Source organism: Salvelinus fontinalis, chromosome 11 (genome assembly GCF_029448725.1).
Source record: "Salvelinus fontinalis isolate EN_2023a chromosome 11, ASM2944872v1, whole genome shotgun sequence".
Lineage (NCBI taxonomy): Eukaryota > Metazoa > Chordata > Actinopteri > Salmoniformes > Salmonidae > Salvelinus > Salvelinus fontinalis.
The window spans coordinates 54,438,832-54,457,456 of record NC_074675.1 but is presented as its reverse complement, the minus strand read 5'-3'; the positions used below and the strand labels follow the sequence as shown (position 1 = coordinate 54,457,456).

The window sequence follows — 18,625 nt, the reverse complement described above, 5'->3', positions numbered from 1 at the left end:
CCACCATGTTACTGTACCACCACCATGTTACTGTACCACCATGTTACTGTACCACCACCATGTTACTGTACCACCATGTTACTGTACCACCATGTTACTGTACCACCATGTTACTGTACCACCATGTTACTGTACCACCATGTTACTGTACCACCACCATGTTACTGTACCACCACCATGTTACTGTACCACCACCATGTTACTGTACCACCATGTTACTGTACCACCACCATGTTACTGTACCACCACCATGTTACTGTACCACCACCATGTTACTGTACCACCACCATGTTACTGTACCACCACCATGTTACTGTACCACCATGTTACTGTACCACCACCATGTTACTGTACCACCACCATGTTACTGTACCACCATGTTACTGTACCACCATGTTACTGTACCACCACCATGTTACTGTACCACCATGTTACTGTACCACCATGTTACTGTACCACCACCATGTTACTGTACCACCATGTTACTGTACCACCATGTTACTGTACCACCATGTTACTGTACCACCACCATGTTACTGTACCACCATGTTACTGTACCACCACCATGTTACTGTACCACCATGTTACTGTACCACCACCATGTTACTGTACCACCACCATGTTACTGTACCACCATGTTACTGTACCACCATGTTACTGTACCACCACCATGTTACTGTACCACCATGTTACTGTACCACCATGTTACTGTACCACCATGTTACTGTACCACCACCATGTTACTGTACCACCATGTTACTGTACCACCACCATGTTACTGTACCACCATGTTACTGTACCACCACCATGTTACTGTACCACCATGTTACTGTACCACCACCATGTTACTGTACCACCACCATGTTACTGTACCACCACCATGTTACTGTACCACCATGTTACTGTACCACCACCATGTTACTGTACCACCACCATGTTACTGTACCACCATGTTACTGTACCACCATGTTACTGTACCACCACCATGTTACTGAACCACCACCATGTTACTGTACCACCATGTTACTGTACCACCATGTTACTGTACCACCACCATGTTACTGTACCACCACCATGTTACTGAACCACCACCATGTTACTGTACCACCATGTTACTGTACCACCATGTTACTGTATCACCACCATGTTACTGTACCACCACCATGTTACTGAACCACCACCATGTTACTGTACCACCATGTTACTGTACCACCATGTTACTGTACCACCATGTTACTGTACCACCACCATGTTACTGTACCACCATGTTACTGTACCACCATGTTACTGTACCACCACCATGTTACTGTATCACCACCATGTTACTGAACCACCACCATGTTACTGTACCACCATGTTACTGAACCACCACCATGTTACTGTACCACCATGTTACTGAACCACCACCATGTTACTGTACCACCACCAGAATCTTACTGTGGAATGCAGTATTATGTTTTCTCCAAACATAATGGGACCCATCTCTGCTAGGAAGCACCTGGATGATCACCAAGCCTCTCGGGAAGAATGTTCTATCGACAGATGAGTCAAAAGTATAACTTTTTGAACGGCAAAAAAAACACAAGAATGGAAATACGTTCTAGACCGTCTGATTTGTCCCAGAAACCGATGTGTTTGGGACATTGGCTTTGATACTCTGATTGGTTCGAGATGATCCAATCGCTGATAACGTTGTTTTGGTACAACACCCCAATTTATTTTTTGACATCACCACAAAGGTCTTCAACGACGACAGTCTCAGACTGAGATAAGTAGCGAACAGAGAGCATTGGAAGAATTCAGTTTGAGTCGTCAGGCAAATGCACTTGACTACCTGCATCAGATGTGTTCTTGCTGGTCTGGAACAAAAGCCAGCACAACCTATTATTGTTTTCCTGAGAAGAGGCCCTGTTAGGTGTCAATCAACGACAATCCTAGTAATTCACCAAAAACACACCCAATGCTTCAGGACACTCAATGTTTAGTACATTCAAAAGGTGTGAGCTGTTGACTATCAAACCATACAGTCTCAGCAGGTCATTTGCATTAGGTCACGCTGGTGCCGCGTTGGGAACCGTTTCCGAGGTCACTCGCAAAAGCATCCCATGACGGATATCAAAGGGAAAAGCTTGACAAATCATCCAAAAACAATCTCAGAAAAATCGGACCGCGACTTTACTCCGGGGGCTCTCCTGGATTTGTTTAACAAACATCTTTTGATAAAATCTCCCTGCGCAGTGCCACACCAGCCATTTGCAATGTAAATGATCCCAGATCGGTGAGAGCCATGGGGAAAATGGGGCTAATTCATTCAGGGTAGGGAGAAACAACAAAGGGAAGAGAGACACACACACACACACACACACACACACACACACACACACACACACACACACACACACACACACACACACACACACACACACACACACACACACACACACACACACACACACACACACACACACACACACACACACACACACACAGTCTTATCAAAGAGAGATATCCTGCAGCATTCACCATCCATCCTTATCTCTACTGCTCCTCTGTCTGCCTTAAAGAGACAGGGCCCCTGTGTGCAGCTCGCTCGTGGGACCCTTCAAGGCATGTTTGCTGAGATTGCGTCTGCTTTCATCATTGGGCCAGACAAGACAGGGATTTAAATAATAGTAAACATCTTTTCGATCAATATTGAAAGCCTGGTTTGAGGGGATATTAGCGGTGCGCGGGGCAGCTGTTTGTTTGCTAATAACCCATCCGACACCACCTGACTAGATGTGATAAAGTGACAGAGGGCTGCACCCGACCCCAACCCGCTAATGTAGAACAGGCGCTGTAGGCTGCAGTCAGAGACGGCGTAACGATTTTTTGACAGGGAGCGCATTTTTGTTGTTGTTGTTGTTGTTGCCTAATTTGGATATGTTTCTGCTTATAATTTCCGACATTCTGGTCGTCTATTTGACAGTCAACTTGTCTATAACTAGGGATTGATCGAAATTTACGAAATGGATACGTGGAGGCTGAGGTACAACTTCCTGTAGCTCATCGATCAGAGGCTGAGATACAACCTCCTATAGCTCATCGATCAGAGGCTGAGGTACAACTTCCTGTAGCTCATCGATCAGAGGCTGAGATACAACTTCCTGTAGCTCATCGATCAGAGGCTGAGATACAACCTCCTATAGCCCATCGATCAGAGGCTGAGATACAACTTCCTATAGCTCATCGATCAGAGGCTGAGGTACAACCTCCTATAGCCCATCGACCAGAGGCTGAGGTACATCCTCCTATAGCCCATCGATCAGAGGCTGAGGTACATCCTCCTATAGCCCATCGACCAGAGGCTGAGGTACAACCTCCTATAGCTCATCGATCAGAGGCTGAGGTACAACCTCCTATAGCCCATCGATCAGAGGCTGAGGTACAACCTCCTATAGCCTATCGATCAGAGGCTGAGGTACAACCTCCTATAGCCCATCTACCAGAGGCTGAGGTACAACCTCCTGTAGCTCATCGATCAGAGGCTGAGATACAACCTCCTATAGCCCATCGATCAGAGGCTGAGGTACAACCTCCTATAGCTCATCGATCAGAGGCTGAGGTACAACCTCCTATAGCCCATCGATCAGAGGCTGAGATATAACCTTCTATAGCCCATCGATCAGAGGCTGAGATATAACCTCCTATAGCCCATCGATCAGAGGCTGAGGTACAACCTCCTATAGCCTATCGATCAGAGGCTAGGGAACAACCTCCTATAGCCCATCGATCAGAGGCTGAGGTACAACCTCCTATAGCCCATCTGTCAGAGGCTGAGATACAACCTCCTATAGCCCATCGATCAGAGGCTGAGGTACAACCTCCTATAGCCCATCGATCAGAGGCTGAGGTACAACCTCCTATAGCCTATCGATCAGAGGCTAGGGAACAACCTCCTATAGCCCATCGACCAGAGGCTGAGATATAACCTTCTGGGTCCAAGGAGACACTAAAGAGATATAATAAATAGAAGTATTCTAATTCTGTCACTATCAATTGATTAAGCTACTCACTTTCTGTACAACAGAATATGTTTAAATTCAGACAGCTTTTAGGGCAACTCTTCTCTTGTTAGGTTAAACCACGGAATAAGAGCAGTTAAAGTCTGCTCTGTCTGGGGTGAAAAGGTAGGCCTACTCTGTCTGGGGTGAAAAGGTGGGTCCTACTCTGTCTGGGGTGGAAAGGTAGGCCTACTCTGTCTGGGGTGGAAAGGTAGGCCTACTCTGTCTGGGGTGGAAAGGTAGGCCTACTCTGTCTGGGGTGGAAAGGTAGGCCTACTCTGGCTGGGGTGGAAAGGTAGGCCCTACTCTGTCTGGGGTGAAAAGGTAGGTCCTACTCTGTCTGGGGTGAAAAGGTAGGCCCTACTCCTTCTGGGGTGAAAAGGTAAGCCCTACACTGTCTGGGGTGGAAAGGTAGGCCCTACACTGTCTGGGGTGAAAAGGTAGGTCCTACTCTGTCTGGGGTGAAAAGGTAGGTCCTACTCTGTCTGGGGTGAAAAGGTAGACCCTACACTGTCTGGGGTGAAGAGGTAGGCCCTACTCTGTCTGGGGTGAAAAGGTAGGTCCTACTCTGTCTGGGGTGAAAAGGTAGGTCCTACTCTGTCTGGGGTGAAAAGGTAGGTCCTACTCTGTCTGGGGTGGAAAGGTAGGCCTACTCTGTCTGGGGTGGAAAGGTAGGCCTACTCTGGCTGGGGTGGAAAGGTAGGCCCTACTCTGTCTGGGGTGAAAAGGTAGGTCCTACTCTGTCTGGGGTGAAAAGGTAGGCCCTACTCCTTCTGGGGTGAAAAGGTAAGCCCTACACTGTCTGGGGTGGAAAGGTAGGCCCTACACTGTCTGGGGTGAAAAGGTAGGTCCTACTCTGTCTGGGGTGAAAAGGTAGGTCCTACTCTGTCTGGGGTGAAAAGGTAGACCCTACACTGTCTGGGGTGAAGAGGTAGGCCCTACTCTGTCTGGGGTGAAAAGGTAGGTCCTACTCTGTCTGGGGTGAAAAGGTAGGTCCTACTCTGTCTGGGGTGAAAAGGTAGGTCCTACTCTGTCTGGGGTGGAAAGGTAGGCCTACTCTGTCTGGGGTGGAAAGGTAGAACTACTCTGTCTGGGGTGGAAAGGTAGGTCTACTCTGTCTGGCGTGGAAAGGTAGGACTACTCTGTCTGGGCTGGAAAGGTAGAACTACTCTGTCTGGGGTGGAAAGGTAGATCCTACTCTGTCTGTGGTGGAAAGGTAGGTCTACTCTGTCTGGGGTGGAAAGGTAGGACTACTCTGTCTGGGGTGGAAAGGTAGGTCTACTCTGTCTGGCGTGGAAAGGTAGGACTACTCTGTCTGGGCTGGAAAGGTAGAACTACTCTGTCTGGGGTGGAAAGGTAGGTCCTACTCTGTCTGGGGTGGAAAGGTAGGTCTACTCTGTCTGGGGTGGAAAGGTAGGTCCTACTCTGTCTGGGGTGGAAAGGTAGGCCTACTCTGTCTGGGGTGGAAAGGTAGGTCCTACTCTGTCTGGGGTGGAAAGGTAGGTCTACACTGTCTGGGGTGGAAAGGTAGGCCTACTCTGTCTGGGGTGGAAAGGTAGGTCCTACTCTGTCTGGGGTGGAAAGGTAGAACTACTCTGTCTGGGGTGGAAAGGTAGGTTCTACTCTGTCTGGGGAGGAAAGGTAGGACTACTCTGTCTGGGGTGGAAAGGTAGGACTACTCTGTCTGGGGTGGAAAGGTAGTTCCTACTCTGTCTGGGGAGGAAAGGTAGGCCCTACTCTGTCTGGGGTGGAAAGGTAGAACTACTCTGTCTGGGGTGGAAAGGTAGGTCCTACTCTGTCTGGGGTGGAAAGGTAGGTCCTACTCTGTCTGGGGTGGAAAGGTAGAACTACTCTGTCTGGGGTGGAAAGGTAGGTCTACACTGTCTGGGGTGGAAAGGTAATCCTACTCTGTCTGGGGTGGAGAGGAGAGGTAGGTCTACTCTGTCTGGGGTGGAAAGGTAGGACTACTCTGTCTGGGGTGGAAAGGTAGGGTCCTACTCTGTCTGGGGTGGAAAGGTAGGTCCTACTCTGTCTGGGGTGGAAAGGTAGAACTACTCTGTCTGGGGTGGAAAGGTAGGACTACTCTGTCTGGGGTGGAAAGGTAGGACTACTCTGTCTGGGGTGGAAACGTAGGTCTACTCTGTCTGGGGTGGAAAGGTAGGTCTACTCTGTCTGGCGTGGAAAGGTAGGTCTACTCTGTCTGGGGTGGAAAGGTAGGTCTACACTGTCTGGGGTGGAAAGGTAGGTCTACTCTGTCTGGGGTGGAAAGGTAGGTCCTACTCTGTCTGGGGTGGAAAGGTAGAACTACTCTGTCTGGGGTGGAAAGGTAGGTTCTACTCTGTCTGGGGAGGAAAGGTAGGACTACTCTGTCTGGGGTGGAAAGGTAGGACTACTCTGTCTGGGGTGGAAAGGTAGTTCCTACTCTGTCTGGGGAGGAAAGGTAGGCCCTACTCTGTCTGGGGTGGAAAGGTAGGTCTACTCTGTCTGGGGTGGAAAGGTAGTTCCTACTCTGTCTGGGGAGGAAAGGTAGGCCCTACTCTGTCTGGGGTGGAAAGGTAGAACTACTCTGTCTGGGGTGGAAAGGTAGGTCCTACTCTGTCTGGGGTGGAAAGGTAGGTCCTACTCTGTCTGGGGTGGAAAGGTAGAACTACTCTGTCTGGGGTGGAAAGGTAGGTCTACACTGTCTGGGGTGGAAAGGTAATCCTACTCTGTCTTGGGTGGAGAGGAGAGGTAGGTCTACTCTGTCTGGGGTGGAAAGGTAGGACTACTCTGTCTGGGGTGGAAAGGTAGGGTCCTACTCTGTCTGGGGTGGAAAGGTAGGTCCTACTCTGTCTGGGGTGGAAAGGTAGAACTACTCTGTCTGGGGTGGAAAGGTAGGACTACTCTGTCTGGGGTGGAAAGGTAGGACTACTCTGTCTGGGGTGGAAAGGTAGGTCTACTCTGTCTGGGGTGGAAAGGTAGGTCTACTCTGTCTGGCGTGGAAAGGTAGGTCTACTCTGTCTGGGGTGGAAAGGTAGGTCTACTCTGTCTGGGGTGGAAAGGTAGGACTACTCTGTCTGGGGTGAAAAGGTAGGTCCTACTCTGTCTGGGGTGGAAAGGTAGGTCCTACTCTGTCTGGGGTGGAAAGGTAGGTCCTACTCTGTCTGGGGTGGAAAGGTAGGTCTACTCTGTCTGGGGTGGAAAGGTAGGTCTACTCTGTCTGGCGCGGAAAGGTAGGTCTACTCTGTCTGGGGTGGAAATGTAGGTCTACTCTGTCTGGGGTGGAAAGGTAGGCCTAACTTTTGAAAGTACCAAGCTCAGATTCCTAATGACATCTCAGATTGAATTATGTGCAAACAGCGACATTTTTGTTGAAAACAAAGACACTGTGATTTGGAATTGAAACAATAGGATCAGAGGAACACATAGGCTTATCTCTCTGTCCATTCTTACTCTGGAATTCCAGTCATTTGTGTGGTATTAAAAAAGATTCTGCTAATATGTAAAATTATGTAAAATTGCACGAAATGTTAATAAAATGCTATTTCTTTTCGGACCTGCTTTGACTATAAAGGATATTTTCCCAGCCCTAGTCTTGTCCACGGTGGTCTGCTAACCCTCAACCTTCTGGCCTCCACAACTTGTGCGTTATCAAAATTCCTACGTTGCCATGTAATGCTTACAGGACGAAGAACAGTTTCTAAAACTGCATATCTAAGGCTTGGCTCTGTCCAAGAAGTGACAGTATTATTTTGGGGTATAGGGGAAGGTCAAACATTTTAAACGTTCAAGGAGGATTTAGGTAAAATATATTGTGCTGAAAGGAGGGCCTTCCATTTTCATTTCAGAGTGGTCCAATTTCCTCCATGTAACCCTTATTATAAATCATGTTTACTCCCTTAGATACAAGCAGCTTCTCTTCTGTCATTATGTTGTCCTAGAAGACTAAATAATCCCTTGCTCACCAGAATAATGTCATAAATGATAGAATACTTCAATATAGTTTATACCAATAAAGTTCTCTCTGTCATCTCTGCTTATTTCTGTCATCTCTGCTTTTTTCTTGGAGCAATGATGTTTAAAGACCGGGGTGAAAATGCACAATTTTGTTTACAATTTTCTGTGCTAAATTTTAAAATGACTCAGTTTAGTTTGACCAGTAAGCAAATAGAAACTGTGAAAACTACCCACATGTTTCTGATAAGATTTCAGTTCGGCCCAGATGCATATTTTATGTGGTTGAAATACTACAATGCAGTCGGAAAGTATTCAGACCCCTTGAATTTTTCCACATTTTGTTACTTTACAGCCTTATTCTAAAATGGATTAAATAAATGCTTTTCCTCATCAATCTAGACACAATATCCCATAATGACATCACAATTCCCCAAAATGACAAAGCAAAAACCAGGTTTTGAGTTTTCTTTGAAATACTATATGATTTTATGACGCTGATAAAGACAACATCTTTACAGACGGTCCCTAACTGTGCATTTGCTCTCAAGATGCTGAAAGGAAGAAATCATATTTATCCACTCCTGTTCCTGAGTCAAAATGGACATTTCATGTATCATTTACCTGCAAGAAATGCTTAATTCCACAGGAGTTAATAGGGACTATGTGAGAGGTTATAGACCTACAGTCAGTGTCTAGATTTCAGTTTCTATTTAACCCATCTGAACAGTAGGCTACAGTTCCCTTGAGGTGACGTAGGCCTATTTGAAGTCCTCATCTTGCTTGTTGAATTTGTATAGCGCCTCACAATCATCACACATAAAATAGGCACTGCCATCATCCTCTTCTACCCCTTAAAATCTTTTCCAAACATTACTGTTCTGAACCTCCCTCCTCTTCAACTCTCCATTCCACAGCTTTCCTCCTATTGGATTAAACTCTAACATTACTGTTCTGAACCTCCCTCCTCTTCAACTCTCCATTCCACAGCTTTCCTCCTATTGGATTAAACTCTAACATTACTGTTCTGAACCTCCCTCCTCTTCAACTCTCCATTCCACAGCTTTCCTCCTATTGGATTAAACTCTAACATTACTGTTCTGAACCTCCCTCCTCTTCATCTCTCCATTCCACAGCTTTCCTCCTATTGGATTAAACTCTAACATTACTGTTCTGACTCTCCCTCCTCTCCAACTCTCCATTCCACAGCTTTCCTCCTATTGGATTAAACTCTAACATTACTGTTCTGAACCTCCCTCCTCTTCAACTCTCCATTCCACAGCTTTCCTCCTATTGGATTAAACTCTAACATTACTGTTCTGACTCTCCCTCCTCTTCAACTCTCCATTCCACAGCTTTCCTCCTATTGGATTAAACTCTAACATTACTGTTCTGAACCTCCCTCCTCTTCATCTCTCCATTCCACAGCTTTCCTCCTATTGGATTAAACTCTAACATTACTGTTCTGAACCTCCCTCCTCTTCAACTCTCCATTCCACAGCTTTCCTCCTATTGGATTAAACTCTAACATTACTGTTCTGAACCTCCCTCCTCTTCAACTCTCCATTCCACAGCTTTCCTCCTATTGGATTAAACTCTAACATTACTGTTCTGAACCTCCCTCCTCTTCAACTCTCCATTCCACAGCTTTCCTCCTATTGGATTAAACTCTAACATTACTGTTCTGAACCTCCCTCCTCTTCATCTCTCCATTCCACAGCTTTCCTCCTATTGGATTAAACTCTAACATTACTGTTCTGACTCTCCCTCCTCTCCAACTCTCCATTCCACAGCTTTCCTCCTATTGGATTAAACTCTAACATTACTGTTCTGAACCTCCCTCCTCTTCAACTCTCCATTCCACAGCTTTCCTCCTATTGGATTAAACTCTAACATTACTGTTCTGACTCTCCCTCCTCTTCAACTCTCCATTCCACAGCTTTCCTCCTATTGGATTAAACTCTAACATTACTGTTCTGACTCTCCCTCCTCTTCAACTCTCCATTCCACAGCTTTCCTCCTATTGGATTAAACTCTAACATTACTGTTCTGAACCTCCCTCCTCTTCATCTCTCCATTCCACAGCTTTCCTCCTATTGGATTAAACTCTAACATTACTGTTCTGACTCTCCCTCCTCTTCAACTCTCCATTCCACAGCTTTCCTCCTATTGGATTAAACTCTAACATTACTGTTCTGAACCTCCCTCCTCTTCAACTCTCCATTCCACAGCTTTCCTCCTATTGGATTAAACTCTAACATTACTGTTCTGAACCTCCCTCCTGTTCATCTCTCCATTCCACAGCTTTCCTCCTATTGGATTAAACTCTAACATTACTGTTCTGACTCTCCCTCCTCTTCATCTCTCCATTCCACAGCTTTCCTCCTATTGGATTAACCTCTTGGAACTATAGGGGGTGCTGTTCCGCATTAGCATATTTGTGTCTCCAAATTAAACTGCCTCGTGCTAAATTCTTGATCGTACAATATGCATATTATTGTTATTATTGGATAGAAAACACCTTCTAGTTTCTATAGAAGTTGAAATTTTGTCTCTGAGTTGTACAGAACAATTTCTACAGCACTTTTCATGACAGGGTTCAGATTTCAATTTTTTTTACCTCTGATCTGGGGTCTGTTTTTAAGGCGACAGTGAATGCTATGAAGAAACCGACACTGCCTACGTCTTCCTCTGGGTGTCTGTACGTCATCACGCTTTCAATGGAATCGATGGGATATTCACAGCCAGTATAAAAGACCAAAATGTATAGAGACCGCCCTTTCTCGTCGTGCGCCTGAAGCGTGAAGGGCATCGGACCTGCCTCGTTCCAAATCGTTTTCTAACCAGCAATATTTCTCCGGTCATGTTTTTACTCGTTTTAGGTGTTAAAAACATCATAATGTAGTTAATTTGAACCGTTTTATAGCAATTTATATCCGTTTAGTGCGATTTAGAGGAATTTATTTGTTGTGTACTCTGAAACTTTGGACACGTTTTGGGGTGTCGGTCGTTGGTGGTGGACATTTCGAAGGACAGAGGACATCTATCGACCAAAAGACGTTTATAACATAGAAAGGATACATTGCCCAAGATACTGATGGAAGAACAGCTCAAAGTAAGCAATATTTAATATGATAAATCGTGTTTCTGTCGAAATATTTTAAACGCATATTTCGCCATTTTGTTTGGTATAGCTTCACTTGGCGAACCCTGTATTGAAAAGTAAGGATAATTTTAAAAATGTAAATCAGCGGTTGCATTAAGAACTAATTTGTCTTTCGATTCCTGTAAACCCTGTATTTTTTAGTCAAGTATATGATTAGCTATTAATTAAACTAGATCACTCTGAAAGATGGCGACCGACATTTTCAGGCTTGTTTTGCTACTATTTTCATTGTGTAACCACGGTTTTGTATGGCTAAATATGCACCTTTTCGAACAAACTGTATATGTATATTGTAAAATGATGTTACAGGAGTGTCATCGGAAGAATTCTGAGAAGGTTAGTGAAAAAATTAATATCTTTTGGCGATGTTGACTTTTATCGCTCACTTTGGCTAGAATCAATGCTGGGCTGCTATGTGCTATGTGCTATGCTAATATAACGATTTATTGTGTTTTCGCTGTAAGACACTTAGAAAATCTGAAATATTGTCTGTATTCACAGGATCTGTGTCTTTCGATTAGTGTATGCTGTGTATTTTTACGAAATGTTTGATGATTAGTAGTTAGGTAAACACGTTGCTCATTGTAATTATTCTAGTCCATTTGTGACGGTGGGTGCAATTGTAACCTATGGCAGCTACCTGAAATATGCACATTTTTCTAACAAAACCTATCCCATACCATAAATATGTTATCAGACTGTCATCTGATGAGTTTTTTTCTTGGTTAGGGGCTATAAATATCTTAGTTTAGCCGAATTGGTGATAGCTACTGGTGTTGGTGGACAAATAAAAGATGGTGGATTATGCTAATGTGTTTTTAGGTAATAGATGTACATCTTTACATATTGTGTCTTCCCTGTAAAACATTTTAAAAATCTGAAATGGTGGCTTTATTCACAAGATCTGTATCTTTCATCTGGTGTCTTGGACTTGTGATTTAATGATATTTAGATGCTACTATCTACTTGTGAAGCTATGCTAGCTATGCTAAACAGTGTGTGGGGGGTGGGGGGTGCTCCCGGATCCGGGTTTCTGAGGCAGTAGAAGTTAAACTCTAACATTACTGTTCTGAACCTCCCTCCTCTTCAACTCTCCATTCCACAGCTTTCCTCCTATTGGATTAAACTCTAACATTACTGTTCTGAACCTCCCTCCTCTTCATCTCTCCATTCCACAGCTTTCCTCCTATTGGATTAAACTCTAACATTACTGTTCTGACTCTCCCTCCTCTTCAACTCTCCATTCCACAGCTTTCCTCCTATTGGATTAAACTCTAACATTACTGTTCTGAACCTCCCTCTTCAACTCTCCATTCCACAGCTTTCCTCCTATTGGATTAAACTCTAACATTGCCTCGGTGGATCAATGTTTACTTTTTCTGCTCGTTCCCAAAAGCATTTTTGCAATTGGTGTGTCGGCTGTTAGGTTTGCGTAAAGGTAGGCCCTTAAGCTTAATGACAGATAGCCTAAAAACAATCAAAGAAAAACCTCAATGTAGCCTATAGATATAAATTGCACAAGAATGAGACATTTATATATTTTTTTTAAGGTATTGTTTTCTTCTTTATTCAACCGAACCGCAACCAACCCCCCCTTCGTTCACAGAATATTTCATGACCTTAAACCCGCCGCTCCACGGATACAACCACAGGGGATTGCAGGTTATGAGTTAACCTGAGCGTTGCTGCAGATATGTTGAAAAACATCTTTCTTCCACTGCAAGACAGCCAAATAGAAAAAAATAGGGACATTTTATATTACCTGGAACTCAATCCCATAATTCTCTCTGCAGAAGTCCCGTAGTTTGGGGTAGACATGCTCTTTCAGTGCGTTCCTCTCCGCTTCTGTGTCTGAAAACAAGATGACAGCGAGAACACATTGATTAGTATCAGAGATAACACATGGATTATTATCAGAGATAACACATTGATTAGTATCAGAGATAATACATTGATTATTATCAGAGATAACACATGGATTAGTATCAGAGAGAACCCATTGATTAGTATGAGAGATAACACATTGATAAGTATGAGAGATAACACATGGATTAATATCAGAGATAAAACATTGATTAGTATCAGAGATAAAACATTGATTAACATCAGAGATAACACATTGATAAGTATCAGAGATAACACATTGATTAGTATGAGAGATAACACATTGATTAACATCAGAGATAACACATTGATAAGTATCAGAGATAACCCATTGATTAGTATCAGAGATAACACATTGATAAGTATGAATGAAGTGCTTTCTCACTGTATGATACATACATTCAGTACATACCACCACATGGTCGCAACATTGACCCGAGAAAGAATGAATATACACAGAGTGTACAAAACATTAGGAACGCCTGCTCTTTCAATGACATAGACTGACCAGGTGAAAGATATGATCCCTTATTGGCGTCACTTGTTAATTCCACTTCAATCAGTGTAGATGAAGGGGAGGAGACAGGTTAAATAACGAGTTTTAATCCTTGAGACAATTGAGACATGAATTGTGTATGTGCGCCATTCAGAGGATGAATGTGTAGGACCAAATAATTAAGTGTCTTTGAACGGGGTATGTTAGTAGATGCCAGGCACACCGGTTTTTGTCGAGAACTGCAACGCGGCTGGGGTTTTCACACTGTGTATCAAGTTTCCCGTGTGTATGAAGAATGGTCCACCACATCCAGCCAAATTGACACAACTGTGGGACGCATGGGAGTCAACATCCCTGTGGAACGCTTCGACACCTTGTAGAGTCCATGCCCCGACGAATTGAGGCTGTTCTGAGAGCAGTGTATAACAGTTACATTAAAAGACTATATCCTTCATTCAGACAGATGATGTCATCATGCCGACTTCCCACTTACAGACCTCAACATCAACAGTCGCTAAATCTGCCAATAATGCCATTATTGGCTCTTCGCAAATTCTAGGTGAGAGTGTGCAAATTGAGACAAAGAGACAAAAAAATGGCTCATGGCGTCATATTCTGAATCAAAAACACTGAGTGGAATAAACTGTATGTAGGGTATGTGGCATAGTTAGGGTGGAAGGGTATCTTGGACTAGTGAGTCTATGGGTCATTGTTCTATTCCACTTTCATTCCTCATCCCTCCTTCTGTCTTTCTCTCCTTCCCACTGCCCACCCCTGGGTTACAATAATTGGATAGGACAGAGCCCGTCCAGTCTCTCTCTCTCTCTCTCTCTCTCTCTCTCTCTCTCTCTCTCTCTCTCTCTCTCTCTCTCTCTCTCTCTCTCTCTCTCTCTCTCTCTCTCTCTCTCTCTCTCTCTCTCTCTCTCTCTCTCTCTCTCTCTCTTTTCCCTCTCTCACTCTCTCACTCTCTTTTCCCTCTTTTCCCTCTCTCACTCCGGAGGGGGATAGGTCTGGATGGACAGACAGTTAAAAACAGAACATGCCCAGGAGAAGAACAGTCCCTGTGATGATGGAACACATCAAACACAAATGTGTCACACTCAAATATGTCCCCTGCTCAAGACTGGTTCGTGCTACAAAACTAGGACACTATTTTTAGGGTTAGATAATTTTTGGGGGGCTTTTGGATGACACGGGCTTCTTTGCTGTTATAAAATATGTGCATTTCTAAAACGCAAGCTATTTACTAAACACTCTATAATTTCCTAGCTGAACTACAGTAACATTGCATTCAGCCTGAATACAAACCCCTTGACGTATTCAACAGTTTGTTTAAGTTACAGCCTGAATTCAAAATGGATTACATGTATTTTTTTCCTCTTAACAATCTACACCCCATAATGACAAAGTTAAAAACATGTTTTTAAACATGTTTGTGGACAAGTGGACATTGGGCTCTGGAGTGGACATTGGGATCTGGAGTGGACATTGGGCTCTGGAGTGGACATCGGGCTCTGGAGTGGACATCGGGCTCTGGAGTGGACATTGGGCTCTGGAGTGGACATTGGGCTCTGGAGTGGACATTGGGCTCTGGAGTGTACAGTGGACTCTGGAGTGGACATTGGGATCTGGAGTGGACATTGGGCTCTGGAGTGGACATTGGGCTCTGGAGTGGACATTGGGATCTGGAGTGGACATTGGGCTCTGGAGTGGACATTGGGATCTGGAGTGGACATTGGGATCTGGAGTGGACATTGGGATCTGGAGTGGACATTGGGCTCTGGAGTGGACATTGGGCTCTGGAGTAGACATTGGGCTCTGGAGTGGACATTGGGCTCTGGAGTGGACATTGGGCTCTGGAGTGGACATTGGGCTCTGGAGTGGACATTGGGCTCTGGAGTGGACATCGGGCTCTGGAGTGGACATCGGGCTCTGGAGTGGACATCGGGCTCTGGAGTGGACATTGGGCTCTGGAGTGGACATCGGGCTCTGGAGTGGACATCGGGCTCTGGAGTGCACTAGGTGAAGTGGACATTGGGATCTGGAGTGGACATTGGGCTCTGGAGTGCACTAGGTGAAGTGGACATTGTGAATGGAATGGAAGGAACAGGATTGGGGAAATTATGATAGAGTGAGAGGAGAAAGAGAGGAGAAGGAGAGGAGGAGGAGGAGGTGGAGGAGAGTAGGAGGAGGAGGAGAGGACAAGGAGGACAAGGAGAGGGGGAGAGGAGGAGGAGGAGAGAGAGGAGGAGGAGGAGAGGAGGAGGAGGAGAGAGGAGGAGGAGAGAGAGGAGGAGAGGAAGAGGAGGAGGAGAGTAGGAGGAGTAGGACAAGGAGAGGGGGGAGGAGAGGAGGAGGAAGAGGAGAGGAAGAGGAGATTGAGGACTAGGAGAGGGGGAGAGGAGGAGGAGAGGCTGAGTAGGAGAAGATGAGGAGGAGGAGTCTACAGCATGGACATTCAGCTGTAGCTGTCAGTAAGAGCTGTGGAATGGAATTGAAAAGAGAGACTGTGTGTGTGTGTGTGTGTGTGTGTGTGTGTGTGTGTGTGTGTGTGTGTGTGTGTGTGTGTGTGTGTGTGTGTGTGTGTGTGTGTGTGTGTGTGTGTGTGTGTGTGTGTGTGCATGCGTTTCCAAGACGACAGGCGCTCTGCCATGTCTGTCACACACACTTTACACACACACTCATCTCTGTGCCATGCTTACGTCAACATGCCATACTTCATCATATCTGGGGAAAAAGAGCACTGGTTTACTGTTATTAGCACCATGTGCCTTCACACACCTTTTGTGAAGGCACATGTGACTTATTCCACCTTTTGTTGTGTTTCAGCCTGAATTCAAAATTGATAATTTTTTTCATTTACAAAAATCTCACCTATCTACACACAATAACCCATAATGACAAAGTGAAGAAAAAAAAAATATTTTAAATCCTTGAGACGTCACTACAGCTTGATTGGCCAGATCAAATGTTTGGACATGATTTAGAAATAAATACACCTGTCTATATAAGGTCCCATAGCTGACATGTCAGAGCAGAACCTATATGATGTATAGGCCAAGAAGTTTGTAGATCTCTGAGATAGAACTGTGAGGAGGTATATACACTACATGACCAAAAGTATGTGGACTACTACTCGTCCAACATCTCATTCCAAAACCATATGGAGTTGGTCCTCCCCTTTGCTGCTATAACAGCCTCCACTCTTCTGGGAAGTCTTTCCACTAGATGTTGGAACATTGCTGCCGAGACTAGGTTCATTTCAGTCACAAGAGCATTAGTGAGGTCGGGCACTGATGTTGGGCGATTACGCCTGTCTCGCAGTCGGTGTTTCAATTCATCCCAAAGGTGTTTGATGGGGTTGAGGTCAGGGTTCTGGGCAGTCCAGTAAAGTTCTTCCACACCGATCTCGACAAACCATTTCTGTATGGACCTCGCTTTGTGCACGGGGGCATTGTCATGATGAAATAGGAAAGGGCCTTCCCCAAACTGTTGCCACAAAGTTGGAAGTACAATTGGAACTACTGCCTAGAAGGCCAGCATCCCGGTGTCACCTCTTCACTGTTGACGTTGAGACTGGTGTTTTGTGGGTACTATTTAATGTGACCCCAAACTTTTGAATGCTAGTGTATGTGGGTGATTTATGAAGGCAGGCACATTTAACAGTTGGACTGTTGATTATAGACCTAATTAAGTTGGGGTTTCTTCTCGCCTCACTTTTCTTAGACAATTAAGGCAAGGGCTGTTTTCTCACCTTCTAACTCTCCTGCCGCCTCCGCCGCATTGTCCTCAACACCAATATGCCGGGTAACTTTACTATCAAGCACATGGAAACGTGGTCTAGGAAAAAGGGGCCAATTCAACAGCGTACTGATGTTTCAGAACCGCGGACAGCGACTCCAACGTGGGAGAAAGCACATTTGTGATGAAATAATATTGTTTTTATTATTGTTGCACCATATGTAATATAACCATATTACATTTTAGTAGCACACGTCTTAGAGTGATGGACTGGGCCATCCTCACGGCCTCCACAGCAGATCAGTCCCCTCAGACAGGCCTCTACAATAGATCAGTCCCCTCAGACAGGCCTCTACAATGGATCAGGCCACTCAGACAGGCCTCTACAATGGATCAGTTGTTTGTTCATTGTCATTCTTGGTCCTCATTGCTCTCGAAAGATATGTCTACGGGAGAGAGTGGAGAGAGAGAGAGCGAGGGGGAGAGAGAGAGGGAGAGAGAGAGAGAGGGAGAGAGAGGGGGGAGAAACAGAGAAAGAGTGGAAGAGAGAGAGAGAGAGAGAGAGGGGGGGGTTGAAAGGGGAGGAAACAGAGAGAGAGGGGGAGAGAGAGGGGGGAGAAACAGAGAAAGAGCGGAAGAGAGAGTGAGAGAGAGAGAGAGAGAGAGAGAGAGAGAGAGAGAGAGAGGAGAGAGAGAGAGAGAGAGAGAGAGAGAGAGAGAGAGAGAGAGAGAGAGAGAGAGAGAGAGAGAGAGAGAGAGAGAGAGGGGGAACAGAGAGAGAGGGGGAGGAGAGGGAGAGAGAGAGAGAGAGAGGGGAGAGAGAGACAGAGAGAGAGAGGGGGGAGAGAGAGAAAGAGAGGGGGAGAGAGACAGAGAGAGAGGGGGGAGAAACAGAGAGAGAGAGAGAGAGAGAGGGGGGAGAGAGAGAGAGGAGGGGGTGAGAAACAGAGACAGAGAGAGAGAGAGGGGGAGAGAGAGAGGGGGGGCAGAGAGAGGGGGAGGTGAGAGAGCGAGAGAGAGAGAGAGAGAGGGGGAGAGAGAGAGAGGGGAGAGAGAGACAGAGAGAAAGGGGGGAGAGAGACAGAGAGAGAGGGGGAGAAACAGAGAGAGAGGAGGGAGGAGAGGGAGAGAGAGAGATGGGGGAGAGAGGGGGAGAGAGGGGGGAGAGGCTCAACTGACTCAATTGCTCCTATTCTCCCTCAGAAACCGATCTATTAAATAAGAGCCACCGGTGACATAGTCAGTCCCCTCTATCCCTCCATAATTCCCTCCTTCTCTCTCTCTCTCTTTCTTTCTCACTAGATTGGATCCTGAAATGACCTCAGGGCCGTAACCTTCTCTTAGGATTTATAGATTTCACAG

The 18,625-nt window shown here is 45.4% G+C and overlaps 1 protein-coding gene across 1 annotated transcript in view; it reads right to left on the bottom strand.

Annotated features, from left to right (window-relative positions):
- LOC129865948 (NACHT and WD repeat domain-containing protein 2-like) overlaps nt 1-18,625 on the bottom strand; it is a 92,876-nt gene that overhangs the window by 63,825 nt on the left and 10,426 nt on the right. Inside the window, exon 3 of the mRNA XM_055939047.1 lies at nt 12,905-12,993. Within this exon, the coding sequence (XP_055795022.1) occupies nt 12,905-12,993 (89 nt within the window). The remainder of the gene's footprint in view (nt 1-12,904; nt 12,994-18,625) is intronic.